Source organism: Balearica regulorum, chromosome W, assembly GCF_011004875.1.
Source record: "Balearica regulorum gibbericeps isolate bBalReg1 chromosome W, bBalReg1.pri, whole genome shotgun sequence".
Classification (NCBI taxonomy): Eukaryota; Metazoa; Chordata; class Aves; order Gruiformes; family Gruidae; genus Balearica; species Balearica regulorum.
Window position 1 is genome coordinate 1,342,784 of NC_046219.1, and position 18,592 is coordinate 1,361,375.

The window sequence follows — 18,592 nt, forward strand, 5'->3', positions numbered from 1 at the left end:
AGGGCTAGAAGGTGCTCCTGGGATCATCAAGCTGAGCCCCTGACTGCCACAAGCACTGCATCTTAATTCCCGGCATGAATTTTCAGACAGGACAAGAGGGAATATACTCATCTTCCCCTTGCACCCTAGCCCCATGACACCACACATGTTGGTCAGGGGAGGTTCTGAATGCCTGGTAAAAGCAAATGTCACACCCATTTTCAAGAAGGGCAAGAAAGGGAATCCAGGGAACTACAGGCCAGTCAACCGCACCGCCATCTCTGGGAAACTTATGGAACAAATCCTTCTCAAAGACATTTCCAAGTACATGAAGGACAAGAAGGTGACCGGCAACAGCCAGCATAGATTTATCAAGAGGAAATCATGCCTGACTTGATTGCCCTCTATGATGAGATGACTGGCTGTGTAGACAAGGGGAGAGCAGTGGATCTACCTTGATTTTGGTCAGGCCTTTTACATGGTCTTCCATAGTATTCTTATAACCATACTAGTGAGATATGAACTGGATAAGTGGACAATAAAGCGGGTGGAAATTTGGCTGGATTACTAGGCTCAAAGGGTACAAATCCAGTACTACTACTCAGTAATAGTCCAACTTGCAAGCGGTTATCAGTGGTGTCCTTTAAGGGTCAATACTTGGCCAATACTGTTTAATGTCTTTATGAATGACCTGGTTGATTGGACAGAGTGCACTCTCAGCAAGTTTGTGGATGGCACCGATTGGAGGAGAGGGGAGTGCTCAATATGCTGTAGGTCAGAGGGACCTGGACAGGCTGGAGAAATGGGCCGACAGGATCCTCATGAAGTTTAACAAGGATAAATGCCAAGTCTTCCATCTGGGATGGAATAACCCTCGAATTGAGGGGAATGGTTAATATGCTGGAGGCATATGTTGGAGGCAGGACTGCTATTCAAAGGAACCTCAACAGGCTGGAAAAATGGGCTGACAGGAATCTCATGAAGTTCAACAAAGGGAAATGCCAAGTCCTGCACTGGGGATGAAATAATGCCAGTATACTCTGGGGGCCAACTGGCTAGGAAGCAGCTTTGCAGAAAAGGACCTTGGAGTCCTGGTGGACAAAAAGTTGAACATGAGCCAGCAATGTGCCCTTGCAGCAAAGACCAACAGCATCCTGGGCTTTATTAGCAAAAGCGCAGCCACCAGATCAAGGAAAGCAATCCGTCGCCTCTATTGAGCACTGGTGAGGCCTCATCTGGAGTGCTGTGCCCAGCTTTTGTCTCCCCACTACACAACAGACATGGACATACTGGAGCAAACCCAGCAGAGGGCCACCAAAATGGACAGAGGGCTGGAGCACATGACATATGAGGAGAGTTTGAGGGAGCTGGACTTGTTCAGCCTGGACAAGAGAAGGCTTGGGAGACCTTATTGCTTTCTTTAACTACCTAATGGGCCAGACTCTGCTCAGAAACATTCAGCACAAGGACAAGTGGCAATGATCACAAGTTGGAAAGTGAGAAATTCTGATTAGATATAGAGAAAAAATTTCTCCATGAGGGTGGTCAAACAATTGAACAGGAATCCGGAGAGGTTGTGGGATCTCTACCCTTGGAGATATTCAAAACTCAACCAGACAAGGTCCCAAGTGACCTGCTCTGAGCAGGAGGTTACATTAGAGATCTCCAAAGGTCCTTTCCAACCTATATGATTTTATGACTAAAAAATCAATAGGTTATTTTCATCTCAGAAGGACAGGAGGATGAGCTCACAGGTAAGAAACATGAACATCCACTTAGCATCTTTATCAGGGGTCTGTCAGAGACTTCTGTCAAAAAGTCTGATGCTTCAAGTCAGACATGCTTTGTTTTGAAAACAGGGGGACAGAATTGAAAGGAGTGCTCCACTAAGTAACAGTGCATATGCAACTTATAAATCCTTTTTCTCCCATGACTCTTTAATTGTTCTATCAAAAACAGTGGCTCTAATTGGCAGAAATTTGAAATGCAATAAAAATCTCAGTAATGAGATTTTCCTGGTAGAATGTCAGACATTTTCAGATCTATGTTTCAAGTTCAAATAAATACTACATAGAAGGCTATTGTGAATATGACATTTGGGGGAACAGAAGGTCAAAATAGCAACAATCTTCATAACATTCTAAATTTTTAGGTCTTTAATTAGAAGTATTTTTTAAATGCAGATAAAGGACTTTTCATTCATTCAATGTAAATACAACCTCGCAACTCACATGTAACAATAACTTGATTTTTGTTATGGTTTTAACCCAGCAGGTTTAAGTATCAAAATTCCCCCCAACCTGCCTTCATTTTTCATTTTTGGTTATGTTTTTGTGGGTTTGAGGGGAAGGGAAAAAGGGGAAGGAGGCTCAAAATCACAAAGGAGAGCAGGGGTATGGGTATAGTGAGATGCCTGGAAATTAAAATAGTGATCTCTCAAATCAGTGTTCAATTTTACATTCTGAGATGCACAAACTGGTTAAGACACATATACAAGGCAAACAAAATACTTCACACAACTCAAGAGTCCTGAAAAGTTAACTAAAATTCTGCTAACTTTATGAATGCCACACAGTCCTTTAGGAGTTTCAGTGAAACAATTCAGAGAGCAAAGTTTCTTCTCAGTGCATGAGAGAGTGGCACAATCTGACCGTCAGTGTATGACTGGCTTTCATTAGTGCCTCGAAGCCAAATACTATGGAAACAAGCTATACGCATTATATAAACCTTGGGTGGCTAGATAGAGACTTAAAGATGTAGGACTGATGATTAAGGCTGAGACTGCAGAAGTCAGGATTCCTCAGTGGCCAGTATTTCTTTGCAGAGTTAAAAACACAATCCACAACAACAATGAACACTTAATAAGTCCTCTTACCTAGGATGCATCTCAAAACCCAATATTATATAGTGCTCAAAAAAAAAGTATAAAACCCTTTTCTATTGCAAACCTTTTCTGGCAGTTGAGACTCCACCTCTTTTTTCAGTCTCCTTAGCAAAAAGGGCCGGAGTACTTTGTGGAGACGACGGATGATCAGGATAGTCTCTTCCTCATTTAAGTCCACCTACAAAAGTTTATAAAGGTCACAACAAGGCAACTCAGTGTGTTATGTAATGCCTTTGTGATTAGGTAAAAGATTATTTATCATTATAAATGTTTACAGTAATTACTTGTTACAACTAAATTGTCTCAGAGTCCAGAAAGAGACACTTTAATGAAGACTTTTAAAGCTGTAATAAAGGTGGCTTTTAAATATGCTAATTCTCTGAACACAAAGGAGAATTTAAAGACTATTCCTATAATATGGCCACCATTTTGTTTCCATCCTAATGGTTTGTTTCTAATGAACTTTAAGCAAACTGTTGCAGTACCCTTTCTCCAGTCATGGCAAATGGAGCATTGAACCACTGTTCAAAGGTGCTGCAGCTCTTGAAAATGGTAGGGAGGAGGAAGTTGAGAAGAGCCCAGAGTTCAGGCAATTTGTTCTGAAGTGGAGTCCCGGTCAACAGTATCCTCCTAGGGGCCACATAATGAGTGTTCAAGACCTGAGTCAGCTTGCAGTGATGGTTCTTCATTCGATGGCCTTCATCTACTATCATGTATTTCCATCGAATCTGCAAGAAGAAGAAAAGTTGGTAAAGAAAAAGCAGGTCAGATATCATCAGAATTAGAACCTACCTCCCAGTAGGTTTAAACCAGTAATGTTTCAAAACTGAAACATCAGTCATTCTTGTTGAATGACTGGAAACCCAAATCTGACATTATCCAAGCATTAGTGGCCTCCCAAGCAACAAGAGGAGAAACAAATACTAGGTAGGCTACATCTGTAAGTAAGCTTAATCAGCAAATAGCTGAATCCCCTCATTTCTTGGGAGGAGTTGAGGAAACTACCAGCATAAGGTCATAATTTGTCCTACTGGGGAAGAAAAAGAACACAAGAAATCCATATGAAACTGTCAGAAAGAAGAAACTAGACAGGATGCAAAGGCATTTTCAGACAAAATAAGTGTATTCTCTCAAAAGATAGTAACCCTAAACTTTGCTTTGATTCAGTTCATCCCTTTCTTCTAACCCCATGTCATATAGTTTAACCCCAGCCAGTAACTAAGCATCACGCAGCTGCTTGCTCACCCCTCCCCCCACCAAGGGGCTGGGGAGGAGAATGGAAAAAAAACTCGTGGGTTGAGATAAAGACAGTTTAATAGGATAACAAAGGAAGAGAATAATAATAATAATAATAGTAATATTAATAGAAATAATAATAATAATACTACAAGTGATGCACAAATGCAATTGCTCACCACATGAGAAAGGAAAAAAAAAAATAAATCAACAACCCAATGCCCAGTCTGTTTCCGAGCAGCGAATCTGTCTCCCGGCTAGTTTCCCCAGTTAAATACGGAGCATGATGTTATATGGTGGGGAATGTCCCTTTGGTTAGTCTGGGTCAGCTGTCCTGGCTATGCTCTCCCAGCTTCTTGTGCACCTGGCAGGGCGTGAGAAGCTGGAAAGTCCTTGACTTAGTGTAGGCAAAACAACTACCTAGCAACAACTGAAACCATCAGTGTGTTATCAACATTATTCTCATACTAAATCCAAAACACAGCACTGTACCAGCTACTAGACAGAGAATTAACTCTATCCCTGCCGAAACCAGGACAGTATCCACCCCTTATTCCATACCATCTACGTCATGCCCAGGTCCTATACTTCCCAATACATTCCAATTAATCACCACCACTTTTCCTGTCTTTTGATATGTACACACAGATAGCATTCCCTTAGTCTATGGGTCATCCCTCTAAGATGTCCGTTGACTTCCTTTAGTCCATGACTTTTGGGCTCCATCTGTCATAGCAGTCTCTCAGGGCAGGAGAGATGGTGTGTGATGTTGGATTGTTGCATGCTGCATCCAGAGCTCGTAGCTGATGTATGTGGTGCAGCCCATGCTCACGGTCTGCGGGTTGAAGATGTCAGCCTTGAGGAAGTTGCTGGGCGCTCGTTGCTGAAGCCAGTTCTGGTTTCATCACCGCTGCACCTTGCTCGGTTTCATCAAAGTTCAATCTTCATTAGTCTCGGTGATTTGTACTGTAATACCGTTGTTATGGCATATAGCAATCATAGTAGTGATGATATGCAATATTATGTAGCAATCAACATCATACAATTTAAATCATTGGCTATTCTCACCCAAAATCAAATCACCTTGAGGTGCACATTGGACTTCCCCATCCTTCCACATCACCCACCAAGTGCACCCAGGTCCTTGAGCAAAAGCAATCCCACGGATGGGTTTGCCTTTGCCCGAGGTAGGAGTAACCCAGACCGTTTTCCCCAACATATTCTTCATGTGCGCTATGGGAACTTTATCCCCTTCTACAGAGTGTGGAAGTTTTGATTGGGCAGGGCCAGCTCGATAGGTAGATCCTCTAGCATTGACTAAGCAGGTGGCCTTTGCTAAATCTATGTCCCAGTGTTTGAAGGTCCCACCACCCATTGCTCTCAGTGTAGTCTTTAGCAGTCCATTGTGTCGTTTGATTTTCCCAGAGGCTGGTGCATGGTAGGGGATGTGATGATACACCCACTCAATGCCATGCTCTTTGGCCCAGGTGTCTATGAGGTTGTTTTGGAAATGAGTCCCGTTGTCTGACTCAATTCTTTCTGGGATGCCATGTCGACATAGGACTTGCTTTTCAAGGCCCGGGATAGTGTTCTGGGCGGTGGCATGGGGCATGGGATATGTTTCCAGCCATCCAGTCGTTGCTTCGACCATTGTAAGTACATAGCGCTTGCCTTGGCGGGTTTCTGGGAGTGTGATGTAATCAATCTGCCATGCTTCCCCGTATTTATATTTCAGCCGTCGTCCTCCATACCACAGAGGCTTTAACCGCTTGGCTTGTTTAATTGCAGCGCACGTTTCACATTCATGGATAACCTGTGCGATAGCGTCCATGGTCAAGTCCACCCCTTGATCACGAGCCCATCTATATGTTGCATCCTTTCCTTGATGGCCTGAGGTTTCACCGAGCTATAAAGAATTCACCTTTCTGTTGCCAGTCCAAATCCACCTGAGCCACTTCAATCTTAGCGGCCTGATCCACCTGCTGGTTGTTTTGATGTTCCTCAGTGGCCCGACTCGGGTACGTGGGCATCTACGTGATGTACTTTCACAACCACCTTCTCTAGCCGGGCAGCAATATCTTGCCACAGTGGGGCAGCCCAGATGGGTTTGCCTCTGTGCTGCCGGTTGCTCTGCTTCCACTGCTGTAACCACACCCACAGGGCATTGGCCACCATCCATGAGTCAGTTCAGAGGTAGAGCATCGGCCACTTTTCTCGTTCAGCCAATTAATAGCTAAACAGCAATAACAACTATAAATTCAATCTAGCACATTCCAATCAAATCTGTCATTATCTCGAACCCTTCGAGCCCCATGTTGGGCGCCAAAATGGAATGTCATGATTTTACCCTAGCCAACAGCTAAGCACCATGCAGTCACTCGCTTACTCCCCCCTGTTGGGATGGGGAAGAGAATTGGAAAAGTTAAAGTGAGAAAACTCGTGGGTTGAGATAAAGACAGTTTAATAGGTAAAGCAAAAGCCGCGTGCACAAGCAAAGCAAAACAAGGAATTCATTCACCACTTCCCATGGGCAGGCAGATGTTCAGCCATCTTCAGGAAAGCAGGCTTCCGTCACGCATAATGGTTACTTGGGAAGACAAACGTCATCACTCCAAATGCCGCCCCCCCCTTCCTCTTCCCCAAGCCCCTTATAAACTGAACATGACGTCATATGGTATGGAATATCCCTTTGGTCAGTTTGAGTCAGCTGTCCCGTCTGTGTCCCCTCCCAACTTCTTGTGCACCCCCAGCCTACTTGCTGGCGGGGCAGTGCAAGAAGCAGAAAAGGCCTTGACTTTGTGTAAGCACTGCTCAACAACAACAACAAAAACATCTCTCTATTATCAACACTGTTTCCAGCACAAATCCAAAGCATAGCCCCATGCTAGCTACTATGAAGAAAATTAACTCTCTCTCAGCTGAAACCAGGCCACCCCGTTGTCCCTTTCCTCCACCTGGCTGGAGGCAGGGCCCCTCTAATCCTGGTCATAGTATTCATTACCAACAAATGGATTCGTGTGGTGCACATGGGTTCAAATCCCATCCTTGTTACTCACTTCTTGTAAATACGAATCAGAAGCTCCTTCCATAAGATCAGAATTAAGATCAGTCCTCCATCTGTCTGGGAAACTGCCCTCTGGAGACTGTAGCTGCAATTTTCCTGGAAGAACTCCCATTTGACATTGTTTTTCCTTGCAATTCATGTACTCATGCTTCTAGGGTCAAAGTAAGTTTTCCATCCCACTTCCTCATGTCCTCTCCATGGTCACGCAGGTAAAACCACAGGGTGCCTCAGGGTATGTACCCTCTGTATCCTCTCTTTTGAGCAGAGGAAGGCTTACTCCTAACAGCTGAGATACTGGTCCATACAAGCAGGGAATTGGACATATCCTCTTTGAGTTGCCAGACTTCCCAGGACAGTTTCTCGAACAGGTTTTCGGATTTTTCGGACAGTCTTTCCACAGCTGAGACACAGGCCCATAGGGAGGAAGAGAGATTTTCTTCATATTGCCGGAGTTGGGCAGCCATTTCATTCACTGTTAGTGCCTCTTCATCTTTCCAGGCCAATGATTTGGCGTATGCTGGTGATGTGTTCTGTACAAACTTCCACCACGTGGGTCGGGTGCATTGGACTTCATCTGGATCTGTGGGTAACTGCACGTTGTCCAGGTCATAATAAACCATGTCCCACATGGATAATTCCCACAGGTACTGGATGCCTCTCTCCATGGTGGTCCACTTGCCTGGGTGACGTACAACATCTTCCTTGAAGGGATACCTTTCCCTCATGCCTGACAGGAGTCGTCTCCAGAGGCTGAGGGCTTGTGTTCCTTTTCCAATCGCCTTGGCAATGACCACTTCCCTGGACAGGGATCCCAGCTACTTGACCTCCCTACCCTCTAATTCCAGGCTACTGGCTCCATTATTCCAGCATGGAAGCAGCCAGGTGACAAGTTGCTCGCCTGCATGACGGCTGAAATCTTTTTGGATATCTTGCAGCTCACTCAGGGATAGGGATCGGGTGGTTATCTCTGGTTCTGTCCCTTCCTCCTGTTCTTGTGATGGCCCTGTTTCGTCATCCTTTACTAAATGAGCTGACTTTCATGGCCATTTCTTCTTATGTATAGGGGTGACTGATACCAGTATGGGTTGGTTCTCTGGTTCAGCTGCAGTGCTTATCATCAGGGTTTGAGTAGCCACAGTGCATGTCGCTGGGGTTTGAGTAGCTGCAGTGCTTGTCATGGGGGTTGGAGTAACTGCAATTCCTGTCAAGGGGGTTGGAGTAGCCGCAGTGCCTGTCACGGGAGTTGGAGTAGCTGCAGCGCCTGTCACAGGGGTTGATCTCCAGGTGGTATTCTTAAACAGTTGTTTAACCCTAAACAAGACCCGAACCACGTTCAGGAGAGCTAGCAATAGAAACATGCTGGTCTGAACATCCCAAGGATATTCAACATTCTCCAGAGATATTGTAATTAGCCTGGAGAAGAAGGGGAAGGTGAAGGAAGGTGTCTCCCACGTGTATTGGCTCTCCGAGGAGAAAAAGTAAAAAGTATAATTACTAGTAGCTTGTGACAGATGGCTCCCGAAGTATGAAGCTGTCACTCCACCACTGCCAAGTACAGATTCAGCTTTGAAGAGTTTGAGTGGGTTTCGAACCCATTTGTTAAAAACATAAAAATGCAACACCTTCCAATTAGTTTGCAAGAACATCTGATTGACATTATGGAATATCGAAATTTACTAGCCATATTTAAAGAAGAACCTTTGCATAATTAGTGGATGGGAGTGATAAATGAGTATCATGATTTAATAAGCACAGCCAAGGATGCACTTCTTCCATTTGGATCTGCATATCTTTGTGAGTTTTATTTTCCATATATATATTATATATATAATATTCCATATAGTAATTTTTAGTGAGAGCAAAAGTTTTTATTGTATCATTAATAAATAAAATTTTAAATTTTTTAACATATTTTTATATCATATTTATCTCTTCCTTGTAAATTTTTTTCATATTTTCATAATGTATATAGTATATTAGCACAGTAGTATATGTATATAATTTATAAATAAATAAACACATATATTGGGAGTACGTACTCAAATTTTTTTACTGATGGCATATATGATCAGAAGAGTTTGGAGATCACTGATCTATACTATTCTTTCTTCCTTTGTAGTGTTAGTTCCTATAAATGGCATTTTAAGCAATGGTTGACAGAGTCCAAGTGCCTTTCTTACTGGGATTATAATAAACTAGCATCTCATGGTCCAAAACAGCCTTCTCTGCCACAAGGGCACATTCCTGACTCATATTCAACTCTAGTATCCACCAGGACACCCAGGTCTTTTTCCACAAAGCTGCTTTCCATCTAGTCAGTCCCCAGCCTGTACTAGTGCCTGGGATTATTCCTCCCCAAGAGCAGGACTTTGCACTTTCCTTTGTTGAACTGCATGAGGTTCCTGTCAGCCCATTTCTCCTCTTGTTGAGGTGAATGACAGCACAACCATCTGGTATATCAGGAACTACTTCCATTTTAGTATTTTAGCTTAGCCAAAGCCCTGATAGAAATTAGACTGGCCATGCATGTCAAGGACAACAAGAGAAGCTTCTATAGGTATGTCAGTGATAAAAGGAGGACGAGGGAAAATGTGGGTCCCCTCCAGAATGAAACGGGTGACCTGGTTACCCAGGATATGGAGAAGGCTGAGGTACTCAACGACTTCTTTGCCTCAGTCTTCACTGGCAAGTGCTTGAGCCACGCTGCCCAGGTCACAGAAGGCAGGGACTGGGAGAATGCAGAACTGCCCACTGTAGGAGAAGATCAGGTTCGAGAATATCTAAGGAACCTGAAGGTGCACAAGTCCATGGGACCTGATAAGATGCATCCGCGGGTGTTGCATCCCAACACTCCAGCTATCCCACCACGTCTCTGTAATGCCAATAAGGTCATAGCCTTGCAGGCACACACACGTCTCCAACTCCTCTTCTTTGTTCCCCATGCTCTGTGCGTTCGCATAGAGGCATTTCAGTTGTGCCCCCGATGGGGCTGACTTATTGGCTGGAGTGGCTGGAATTCTTCTGATGTATCTTCCCAGTGTTACCCTGTTGGTTCCTGTTGCATCTGGTGCCCCTGGCTTGTCTCCTCCAGGCTTCGAACGTGCTGTAGTGCATCCAGCATGTCTCTGAGCAGTAGGCCGAGGGCCCTCGCCAGCTCCCCGTCCCTCCAACCTGGGCACATCATCCCACAACATGTCGCTGGCAAGCCTGATGTTATCCCCTTCCCCCTTCGAGCCTAGTTTAAAGCTCTGTCGATGAGCCCCGCTAGTTCCTGGGCAAAGATCCTCTTCCCCCTTTGAGAGGGGTGAATCCCATCAGGGTTCATCAGGCCCGGTGCCGTGTAGGCTGCCCCGTTGTCAAAGAACCCAAAGTTGTGGCGTTGACAGCAGCCACAGAGCCATGCATTTATGGACTGTGTCCGCCTGTTCCGCCCACCATTGCTGCCCTTAACTGGAAGGAGGGAGGAGAATATTACCTGCGCTCCCGAATCCTTCAGTGACTGCCCTAAGAGCCTGAAGTCCCTTTTGATCGCTTTCATGGTGCATGTCTCTGCTTCATCCCCAGCCACATGGAGGAGCAGCAGTGGGTAATAGTCAGAGGGCTGTACCAGGCTGGGGAGTTTCCTAGTGATGTCCTTGACACGGGCCCCAGGGAGGCAGCAGACTTCTCTGAGAGGAGGGTCTGCCCTGCATATCGGGCCCTCTGTACCCTTCAGATGGGAGACCCCTACAACTGTAACTCTCCTTTTCTTCTTTGCTGGGGTGGTCACGACCCGAGGCATGGGCCTTTTGGGCCTAGGTGCTACCTCTGGAGTAGCTTGACTGTCATCCATATCCTCGCTCGAGTGGCCTTCCATAGCCAGACCCTCGTACCTGTTGCACAGGGGTACATGGGAAAACGAGGTGGGTGAGGAGGAGAAAAGTCCTTGAGTACTTAGCAACAACAAAAACATCAGCATGTTATCATTATTCTCATCCTAAATCCAAAACACAGCACTATACCAGCTGCTAGGAAGAAAATTAGCTCTATCTCTGCCGAAACCAGGACAGTATCTACCCACTATTCTCTACCACCTACGTCATGTCCAGGTCCCACACTTTCCAATACATGGCAATTAATCATCACCATTTTTCCTGTCTTTTGATATATATACACACAGATATCATTCTCTTTGTCAATGAACCATCCCTGTGAAATGTCTGTAAAATGTTCATAAATGTCCATAAAATGTTTACTGAATTCCTTTAGTCCATGACATTGGGCTCCATCTGTCATAACAGTTTCTCAGGGCAGTGGAGACAGTGTGTGATGGTGGATGGTTACCTACTTCATCTGGAGCTTGTAGCTGATGTATCCGGTGTAGTTCATGCTCACAGTCTGCGACTTGAAGATGTCAGTCTCGACGAAGTTGCTGGGCACTGGTTGCTGAAGCCAGTTCTAGTTTCATTAGCTCTGCACCTTGTTCAATTTCACCAAAGTTCATTCTTCATTAATCTGGATAATTATTACTGTAATACTGTTACTATGGCATATAGCAATCATAATAATGATAACATGCATTATTATGTAGTAATTAACATCATACAATTTAAATTTGTTGGTTATTTTCACCCAAAACCAAATCCCCTTGAGGTGCACATTGGACTGTCCCATCCTTCTGCATTATCCATCAAGTGCACTCAGGTCCTTGAGCAAAAGCAATCCCACGGATGGGTTTGCTTTTGCCTGAAGCAGGAGTAACCCAGACTGTCTTCCTTAACATATTCTTCATGTGCACTACGGGGACTTAGGGCCTTCTACACTACATAAAAGTTTCAGTTGGGCAGAGTCAGCTCAATTGTTAGATCCTCTAGTGTTAACTAACCAGGTAGCCTTTGCTAAATGTGTATCCTAATGTTTTAAGGTCTGTCATGGTTTAGCCCCAGCCGGCAGCTAAGCACCATGTGGCCACTCACTCACTCCTACCCCGCTCTTCTGGGATGGGGAGGACAATCAGAAGAAAAAGGTAAAACTTGTGGGTTGGGATAAGGACAGTTTACTGGGACAGCAAAAGAAGAGGAAAATAACAAGAACAATATTTAGAATATAAAAAATAGATGATACACAATTCAATTTCTCACCCAACGACACAAAAACCGTACATAACATGACCACAACACGACCTTACACAACCACACACTCAGACCATCCCGGAGTCGGTCCTGGAGCCGCACTGCCCCTCCCCAACTAGCCCCTTTTCTGCTGAGCATGACATCATATGGTATGGAATATCCCTTTGGATAGTTTGAGTGACCTTTCCTGGCTGTGTCGCCTCTCAGCTTCTGGTGAAAATTAACTCTATCCTAGCCAAAACCAGGACATTATCCAGTCCTTATTCTATACCATCTTCGTTATGCCCAGATCCTATACTTCCCAATGAATCACCACCACTTTCCCTGTCTCTGAGACATATATATAGATATATATACATACATAGATATAATTCCCTTAGTCTATAGGCCATCCCTCTAAAATGTCCATTGAGATCATTTAGTCCATGACTTTGCGCTCCATCTGTCATAACATTCTCTCAGGGCAGAAGAGATGGTGTGGGCTGTTGGATTGTGCATGCCACATCCAGAGCTCGCAGCTGGTGAATCTGGCATGGCCTATACTTGAGGTCTGCAACATGAAGATGTCGTTATCAAGGAAGTTACTGTGTGCTGGTTGCTGAAGTCAGTTCAAGTTCCATCATCGCGGCACTTGGCTCAGTTTCATCAAATTCCATCCTTCATTAATTTGGGTGATTCTTAATGCAAATACCATTGATACGGCATATAGCAATTGTAGTAGTGATGACATACAATGGCAGGGTTATTTAGCAATTAACATCATACAATTTAAATCATTGGCTATTCTCGCCCAAAATCAAATCCCCTTCAGGAGACTTCCCCATCCTTCTGCATCACTCACCAGGTGCACCCAGGTCCATGAGCAAAAGCAGTCTCGCAGATGGTTTGCCTTTGCCTGAAGCAGGAGTAACCCAGACTGCTTTCCCCAACATATTCTTCATACGCACTATGAGGACTTTATCCCCTTCTGCAGTACGTGGAAGTTTTGATTGGGCAAGGCCAGCTCAATTGGTAGATCTCCTAGTGTTAACTAACCAGGTGGCCTCTCAGTGTAGTCTTTAACAGTCCATTGTATTGTTCGATTTTCCCAGAGGCTGGTGCATGGTAGGGGATGTGATACACCCACTCAATGCCATGCTCTTTAAACCAGGTGTCTATGAGGTTGTTTTGGAAATGAGTCCTGTTGTCTGACTCAATTCTCTCTGGGGTGCCATGTGGCCACAGGACTTGCTTTTCAAGGCCCAGAATAGTGTTCCGGGCAGTGGCATGGGGCACAGGATATGTTTCCAGCCATCCAGTGGTTGCTTCCACCATTGCAAGTACATAATGCTTGCCTTGGCGGGTTTGTGGGAATGTGATGTAATCAATCTGCCAGGCCTCCCCATATTTATATTTCAGCCATCGTCCTCCACACCACAGAGACTTCCCCCACTTGGCTTGTTTAATTGCAGCGCACATTTCACATTCATGGATAACCTGTGCAATGGCATCCATGGTCAAGTCCACCCCTCGATCACGGGCCCATCTATATGGTGCATCCTTTCCTTGATGGCCTGAGGTGTCATGAGCCCAGTGAGGTATAAATAACTGTTCTGGTTCTGGCTAGGATAGGGTTAATTTTCACAAGGAGCCAGAACAGGTGAGCCAAGCTGGCCAGGGGGCTATTCCATACCATGTGACATCATGCTCACCATAAAAGGGGGCTAGTCGAGGAGGGGCGGGCTCCGCGTGGCTCCTGGACGATCTGAGCATTGGGTTGGTTGGTTGTTGGATCTGTAAATTGCTTTCTGTTATCACCCATTGTGAACATTCCGTTATCAGTACTGCTGTTGACTGTTTCCCTCTCCCTTGCTGTCCCAGTAAACTGTCCTTATCCCAACCCTCGAGGCTTTGCCTTTGTTTTCCCATTCTCCTCCCCATCCTGCCAGGGGAGGGGTGAGCAAGCGACCGCGTGGTGCTCAGCTGCCAGCTGGGGCTAAACCACATCATGTGTTCAAAGGCTTGTCGTTGCTCAGAACCCCATTTGAAATCATTTTTCTTCCGAGTTACGTGATAGAGAGGGCTTATAATGAGACTGTAATTTGGAACAGGAATCCTCCAAAAATCCACAACGCCTAAGAAGGCTTGTGTTTCCTTTTTGTTAGTTGGTGGACACGTAGCTGCTATTTTGTTGATCACATCCATTGCGATCGGATGACACCTATATTGCTATTTTTTTCCTAAAAACTGGATCTACTGTGCAAGTCCCTTAACCTTACTTCATTTTATGGCAAAACCAGCTTTTAGAAGGATTTGGACTATTTTCTTCCCTTTCTCAGAGACGACTTCTGCTGTGTTGGCCCCATGATGTCATCAGTGTATTGCAGGTGTTCCAGAGCTTCACCCTGTTCCAATGCACTCTGGATCAGTCCATGGCAAATGGTGGGGCTGTGTTTCCACCCCTGGGGCAGTCGATTCCAGGCGTAGTGGACACCCCTCCAAGTGAAAGCAAACTGTGGCCTGCACTCTGCTACAAAATACATTGAGAAAAACACATTTGCAATATCAGTTGTGGTGTACCACTTGGCTACCTTTGATTCCAGTTCGTACATAAGTTCTAGCATGTCTGGCATGACGGTAGTCAGTGGCGGTGTGACTTCATTCAGGCCACGATAGTCTACTGTCAGCCTCCACTCTCCATTAGACTTTTGCGCTGGCCATATGAGACTGTTAAAGGGTGAGGCAGTTCTGCTGATCACTCCTTAGCTCTCCAGTTGACAAATCAGCTTATGGATGGGAATCAGGGAGTCTTGATTGGTGCGATATTGCCGCTGGTGTATGCTTGTGGTAGCGATTGACACCTGCTGTTCTTTGTCCCTGAGCAACCTCACAATAGAAGGGTCCTCCAAGAAGCTGGGCAAGGTAGACAACTGTTCAGTTTCCTCCATCTCCAAAGCAGTTATGCCAACCCACTGGTACCCTTTTGGGTATTTGAAATGCCCTCTCCTGAGGTAGTCTATGCCAAGGATGCACGGAGTCTCTGGGCCAGTCACCATGGGGTGCTTTTCCCAGTCATTCCCAGTTAGATTCACTTCAGCCTTCAGTAGAGTCAACTGTTGGGATCCCCCTGTCACTCCAGAAATACAGATGGGTTCTGCCCCTTCATGGCTCGATGGCATTAGGGTACACTGTGCACCGGTGTCCACTAGGGCCTTGTACTCTTGTGGATCTGATATGTCAGGCCATCGGATCCACACAGTGCAATAAATCTGGTTGTCTCTTTATTCCACCTGGCTGGAGGCAGGGCCCCTCTAATCCTGCTCATCGTATTCTTTACTCACTTCTTGCAAAAATGACTTAGAAGTCCCTTCGAGAGGATGATAAGTAAGATCAGCCCTTCCATTCTGTCTGGGGAACTGCCTGGTGGAAACTGGAGTAGCATTTTTTGTGGAAGAATCCCCTTTTGTGATTGTTTTGCCTTGCAACTCACATACCTGTGCCTCTATGGTCAAAGTAGGTTTTCCGTCCCACTTCCTCATGTCCTCTCCATGGTCACGCAGGTAAAACCACAGGGTGCCATGTGGTGCGTACCTTCTATATCCTTTGTCTTGAGCAGAAGAATGCTTACTCCTAATAGCTGAGATACTGGTCCATACAGGTGGGCAATAGGACATATCCTCTCTGAATTGCTGGAACTCCCGGGGCAGTTTCTCCACAGTCAAGATGAGGGAGGAAGAGAGACTTCCTTCATATTGGTGGAGTCAGCTAGCCATTTTATCCACCGTTGGCCCCTCTTTGTCTTCCCAGTCCATCACTGCTAATGAGTTGGCATATGATGATGGTGAGCTCCATACAAACCTCTGCCACCTAGGTCATATACACTGGACATCATCAGGATCTGTGGGTAACTGTGCATTGGCCAGATCATAATAAACCAGATGCCATCCCTGTCACCAGGGTTGGAGTGGCAGCAGTGTCTGTTACCGAGGTTGGAGTGGTTGCGGTGCCTGCCGCCAGGGTTGGAGTGGCTGTGGTTCCTGTCACAGAGGTTGGAGTGGCTCCAGTGCTTGTTGCAGAGGTTGGAGTAGCCACAGTGCCTGCTGTTTTGTCATCAGATCCAGAGACCTTCTCTTCCCTTTGAGGGTACTGAATAGTATTGAACAGAGCTTGGTAGGCATGGGCCAGGCCCCAGCACATTGCAATGATTTGTGTCTCTCTGGAACTGCAGGATGACTGGCATACTTTTTCCAAATATTCTACTAGCTTTTCAGGATTCTGCACTTGTTCAGGGGTGAAGTTCCAAAACACTGGAGGTGCCCACTGTCCTAGGCATTTGCCTGTGCTATCCCATACACTCTGCCACTCATAACTATCCAGCCTCAGGGCAGATCTCTGGGTGATATTTTTAAATAGTTGTTTAACCCTAAACAAGACCTGAAACACATTTAAGAGACACAGCAATAGGAACATGCTGGTCTGAACATCCCCAGGATATTCAAAATTCTCAAGAGCTGTTCTAACTAGCCTGAGGGAGAAAGGGAAGGTGAAGTTGTTCCCTCTTGTCTCCCCCATAGACTGGTTCTCTGCGGAAAAAAGGTAGAGAGTGTGATTCCTAATAATTCCTGTGAGAAAGCGCCTGAGGTATGGGAGTGACAGCAATGCTGAATACACAGACCAAATAATTCTCATGGCCAATAATGTTATCTTATCATTAGCAAGTAGTACACAGTGCAGCAAAAGGAACATTCTCATCCAGCTCCCAGAGGTGATAAACAGCACTGTAGGGAATTCATAATACAAGTAGGGACTTACGTGACACAACCATGTGAACAAATAATACACCATTGTGTCCAGCAACTAATAAACTAATATAATGAATGCTTACAACTAATTTGTTTTAACATGCTCTGGTCAGATCTGCCATTATCTCAACCCTTTGAGCCCCATGTTGGGTGCCAAAAGGACTGCTGTGGTTTAACCTGGCCGGCAGTTAAAACAACCACACAGTCATTCGCTCACTCCCTGCCCCTCCCAGTAGCATGGGGGAGATAATTGAAAATGAAAAAAAAGTAAAACTCATGGGTTGAGATAAAGACAGTTCAATAGGACAGAAAAGATAACAATAGCAATAGCAATAGCAATAGCAATAACAATAACAACATACAAAACAAGTGATGAACAGCACAATTTCTCACCACCCAAAGTCGATGCTCAGCAAGACCCTGAGCTGCCTCATCTCCCAGACAACCCCCGAGTTATATATGAAGCATGACATCATATGGTATGGAATATCCCTTTGGTCAGTTTGGGTCAGCTGTCCTGGCTGTGTCCCCTCCCAGCTTCTTGGGTACCCCCTGCCTTCTCATTGGCAGGCCAGTATGAGAAGCTGAAAAGTCCTTGACTGCTTGGCAACAACTATAAACATCAGTGTGTTATCAACAATATTCTCATCCTAAATCCAAACCACAGCACTATACCAGCTGCTAGGAAGAAAATTAACTCTATCCCTGCCAAAACCAGGACAAGATCTTATGGGAGACAGTATCAAAAGCTTTACTGAAGTCAAGATAAGCAACATCTACTGCTCTCCCCTCATGCACAGAGCCAGTTTTCTCTTTTAGAAGGCTATTGTATTGGTCAAGCATGATTTTCACTTTGTAAAACCATGCTGACTACTCCCAATCACTGTCTTGTCTTTCATATGTTTGGAAATAGCTTTCAGGAAGACTTGCTCCATCACTTTCCCAGGGATCAACGTGAGGCTGAATGGCCTGTCAGCCTCTGGAACCTCCTTCCTGAAGATAGGAGTGACATTTGCTTTCTTCCAGTCCTTGGGAACTTTCCCTGATCACCATGATCTTTCATAAATTACGAGTGGCCTTTCAATGACATCAGCCAGCTCCATCAACACTTGTGGACACATCAAATCAGGGTCCATGGACTTGTGTATATTCAGTTTGTTCAAATTTTTGTTAACTTGATCCTCCTCTACTGAGAGTAAGTCTTCATTACTTCAGACTTTGCCAGGCCCCTGACACTGCAGGATCCTGAACTCCACCATTTCATGGTCACTGCAGCCAAGACTGCCCCCAACCTTCTGTGGTGGTTTAACCTCAGCTGGACGCCAGGTGTCCACCAGAGCCGCTCTATCACTCCCCTTCTCAGCAAGGCAGGGAGAGGGCAAAATTAAGATGGAAAAAACCAACCCCAAACTCGTGGGTCAAGATAAAGGCAGTTTAATGTAGCTAAAGCAAAAGGCCATGCGCGGAAGCAAAGCAAAAAGCAAAAGATTTTTCTCTACTTCCCATCAGCAGGCAATGTCCGGCCACTTCCTGGGAA

At 45.3% G+C, this 18,592-nt stretch overlaps 2 protein-coding genes and 1 long non-coding RNA gene across 8 annotated transcripts in view; 1 reads left to right on the plus strand and 2 right to left on the minus strand.

Annotated features, from left to right (window-relative positions):
- LOC142599246 (uncharacterized) overlaps positions 1-18,592 on the minus strand; it is a 426,921-nt gene that overhangs the window by 369,211 nt on the left and 39,118 nt on the right. The gene's annotated exons all lie outside the window — the stretch shown is intronic.
- The window catches only part of LOC142599148 (SWI/SNF-related matrix-associated actin-dependent regulator of chromatin subfamily A member 2), a 686,065-nt gene that overhangs the window by 272,621 nt on the left and 394,852 nt on the right, over positions 1-18,592 (plus strand). The gene's annotated exons all lie outside the window — the stretch shown is intronic.
- Positions 1-18,592, minus strand: part of LOC142599282 (SWI/SNF-related matrix-associated actin-dependent regulator of chromatin subfamily A member 2-like) — a 34,440-nt gene that overhangs the window by 15,113 nt on the left and 735 nt on the right. The window contains exons 2-3 of the mRNA XM_075739161.1: positions 3,349-3,591; positions 2,928-3,041 (exon numbers count right to left, since the gene is read on the minus strand). Of these exons, the coding sequence (XP_075595276.1) occupies positions 2,928-3,041; positions 3,349-3,591 (357 nt within the window). The remainder of the gene's footprint in view (positions 1-2,927; positions 3,042-3,348; positions 3,592-18,592) is intronic.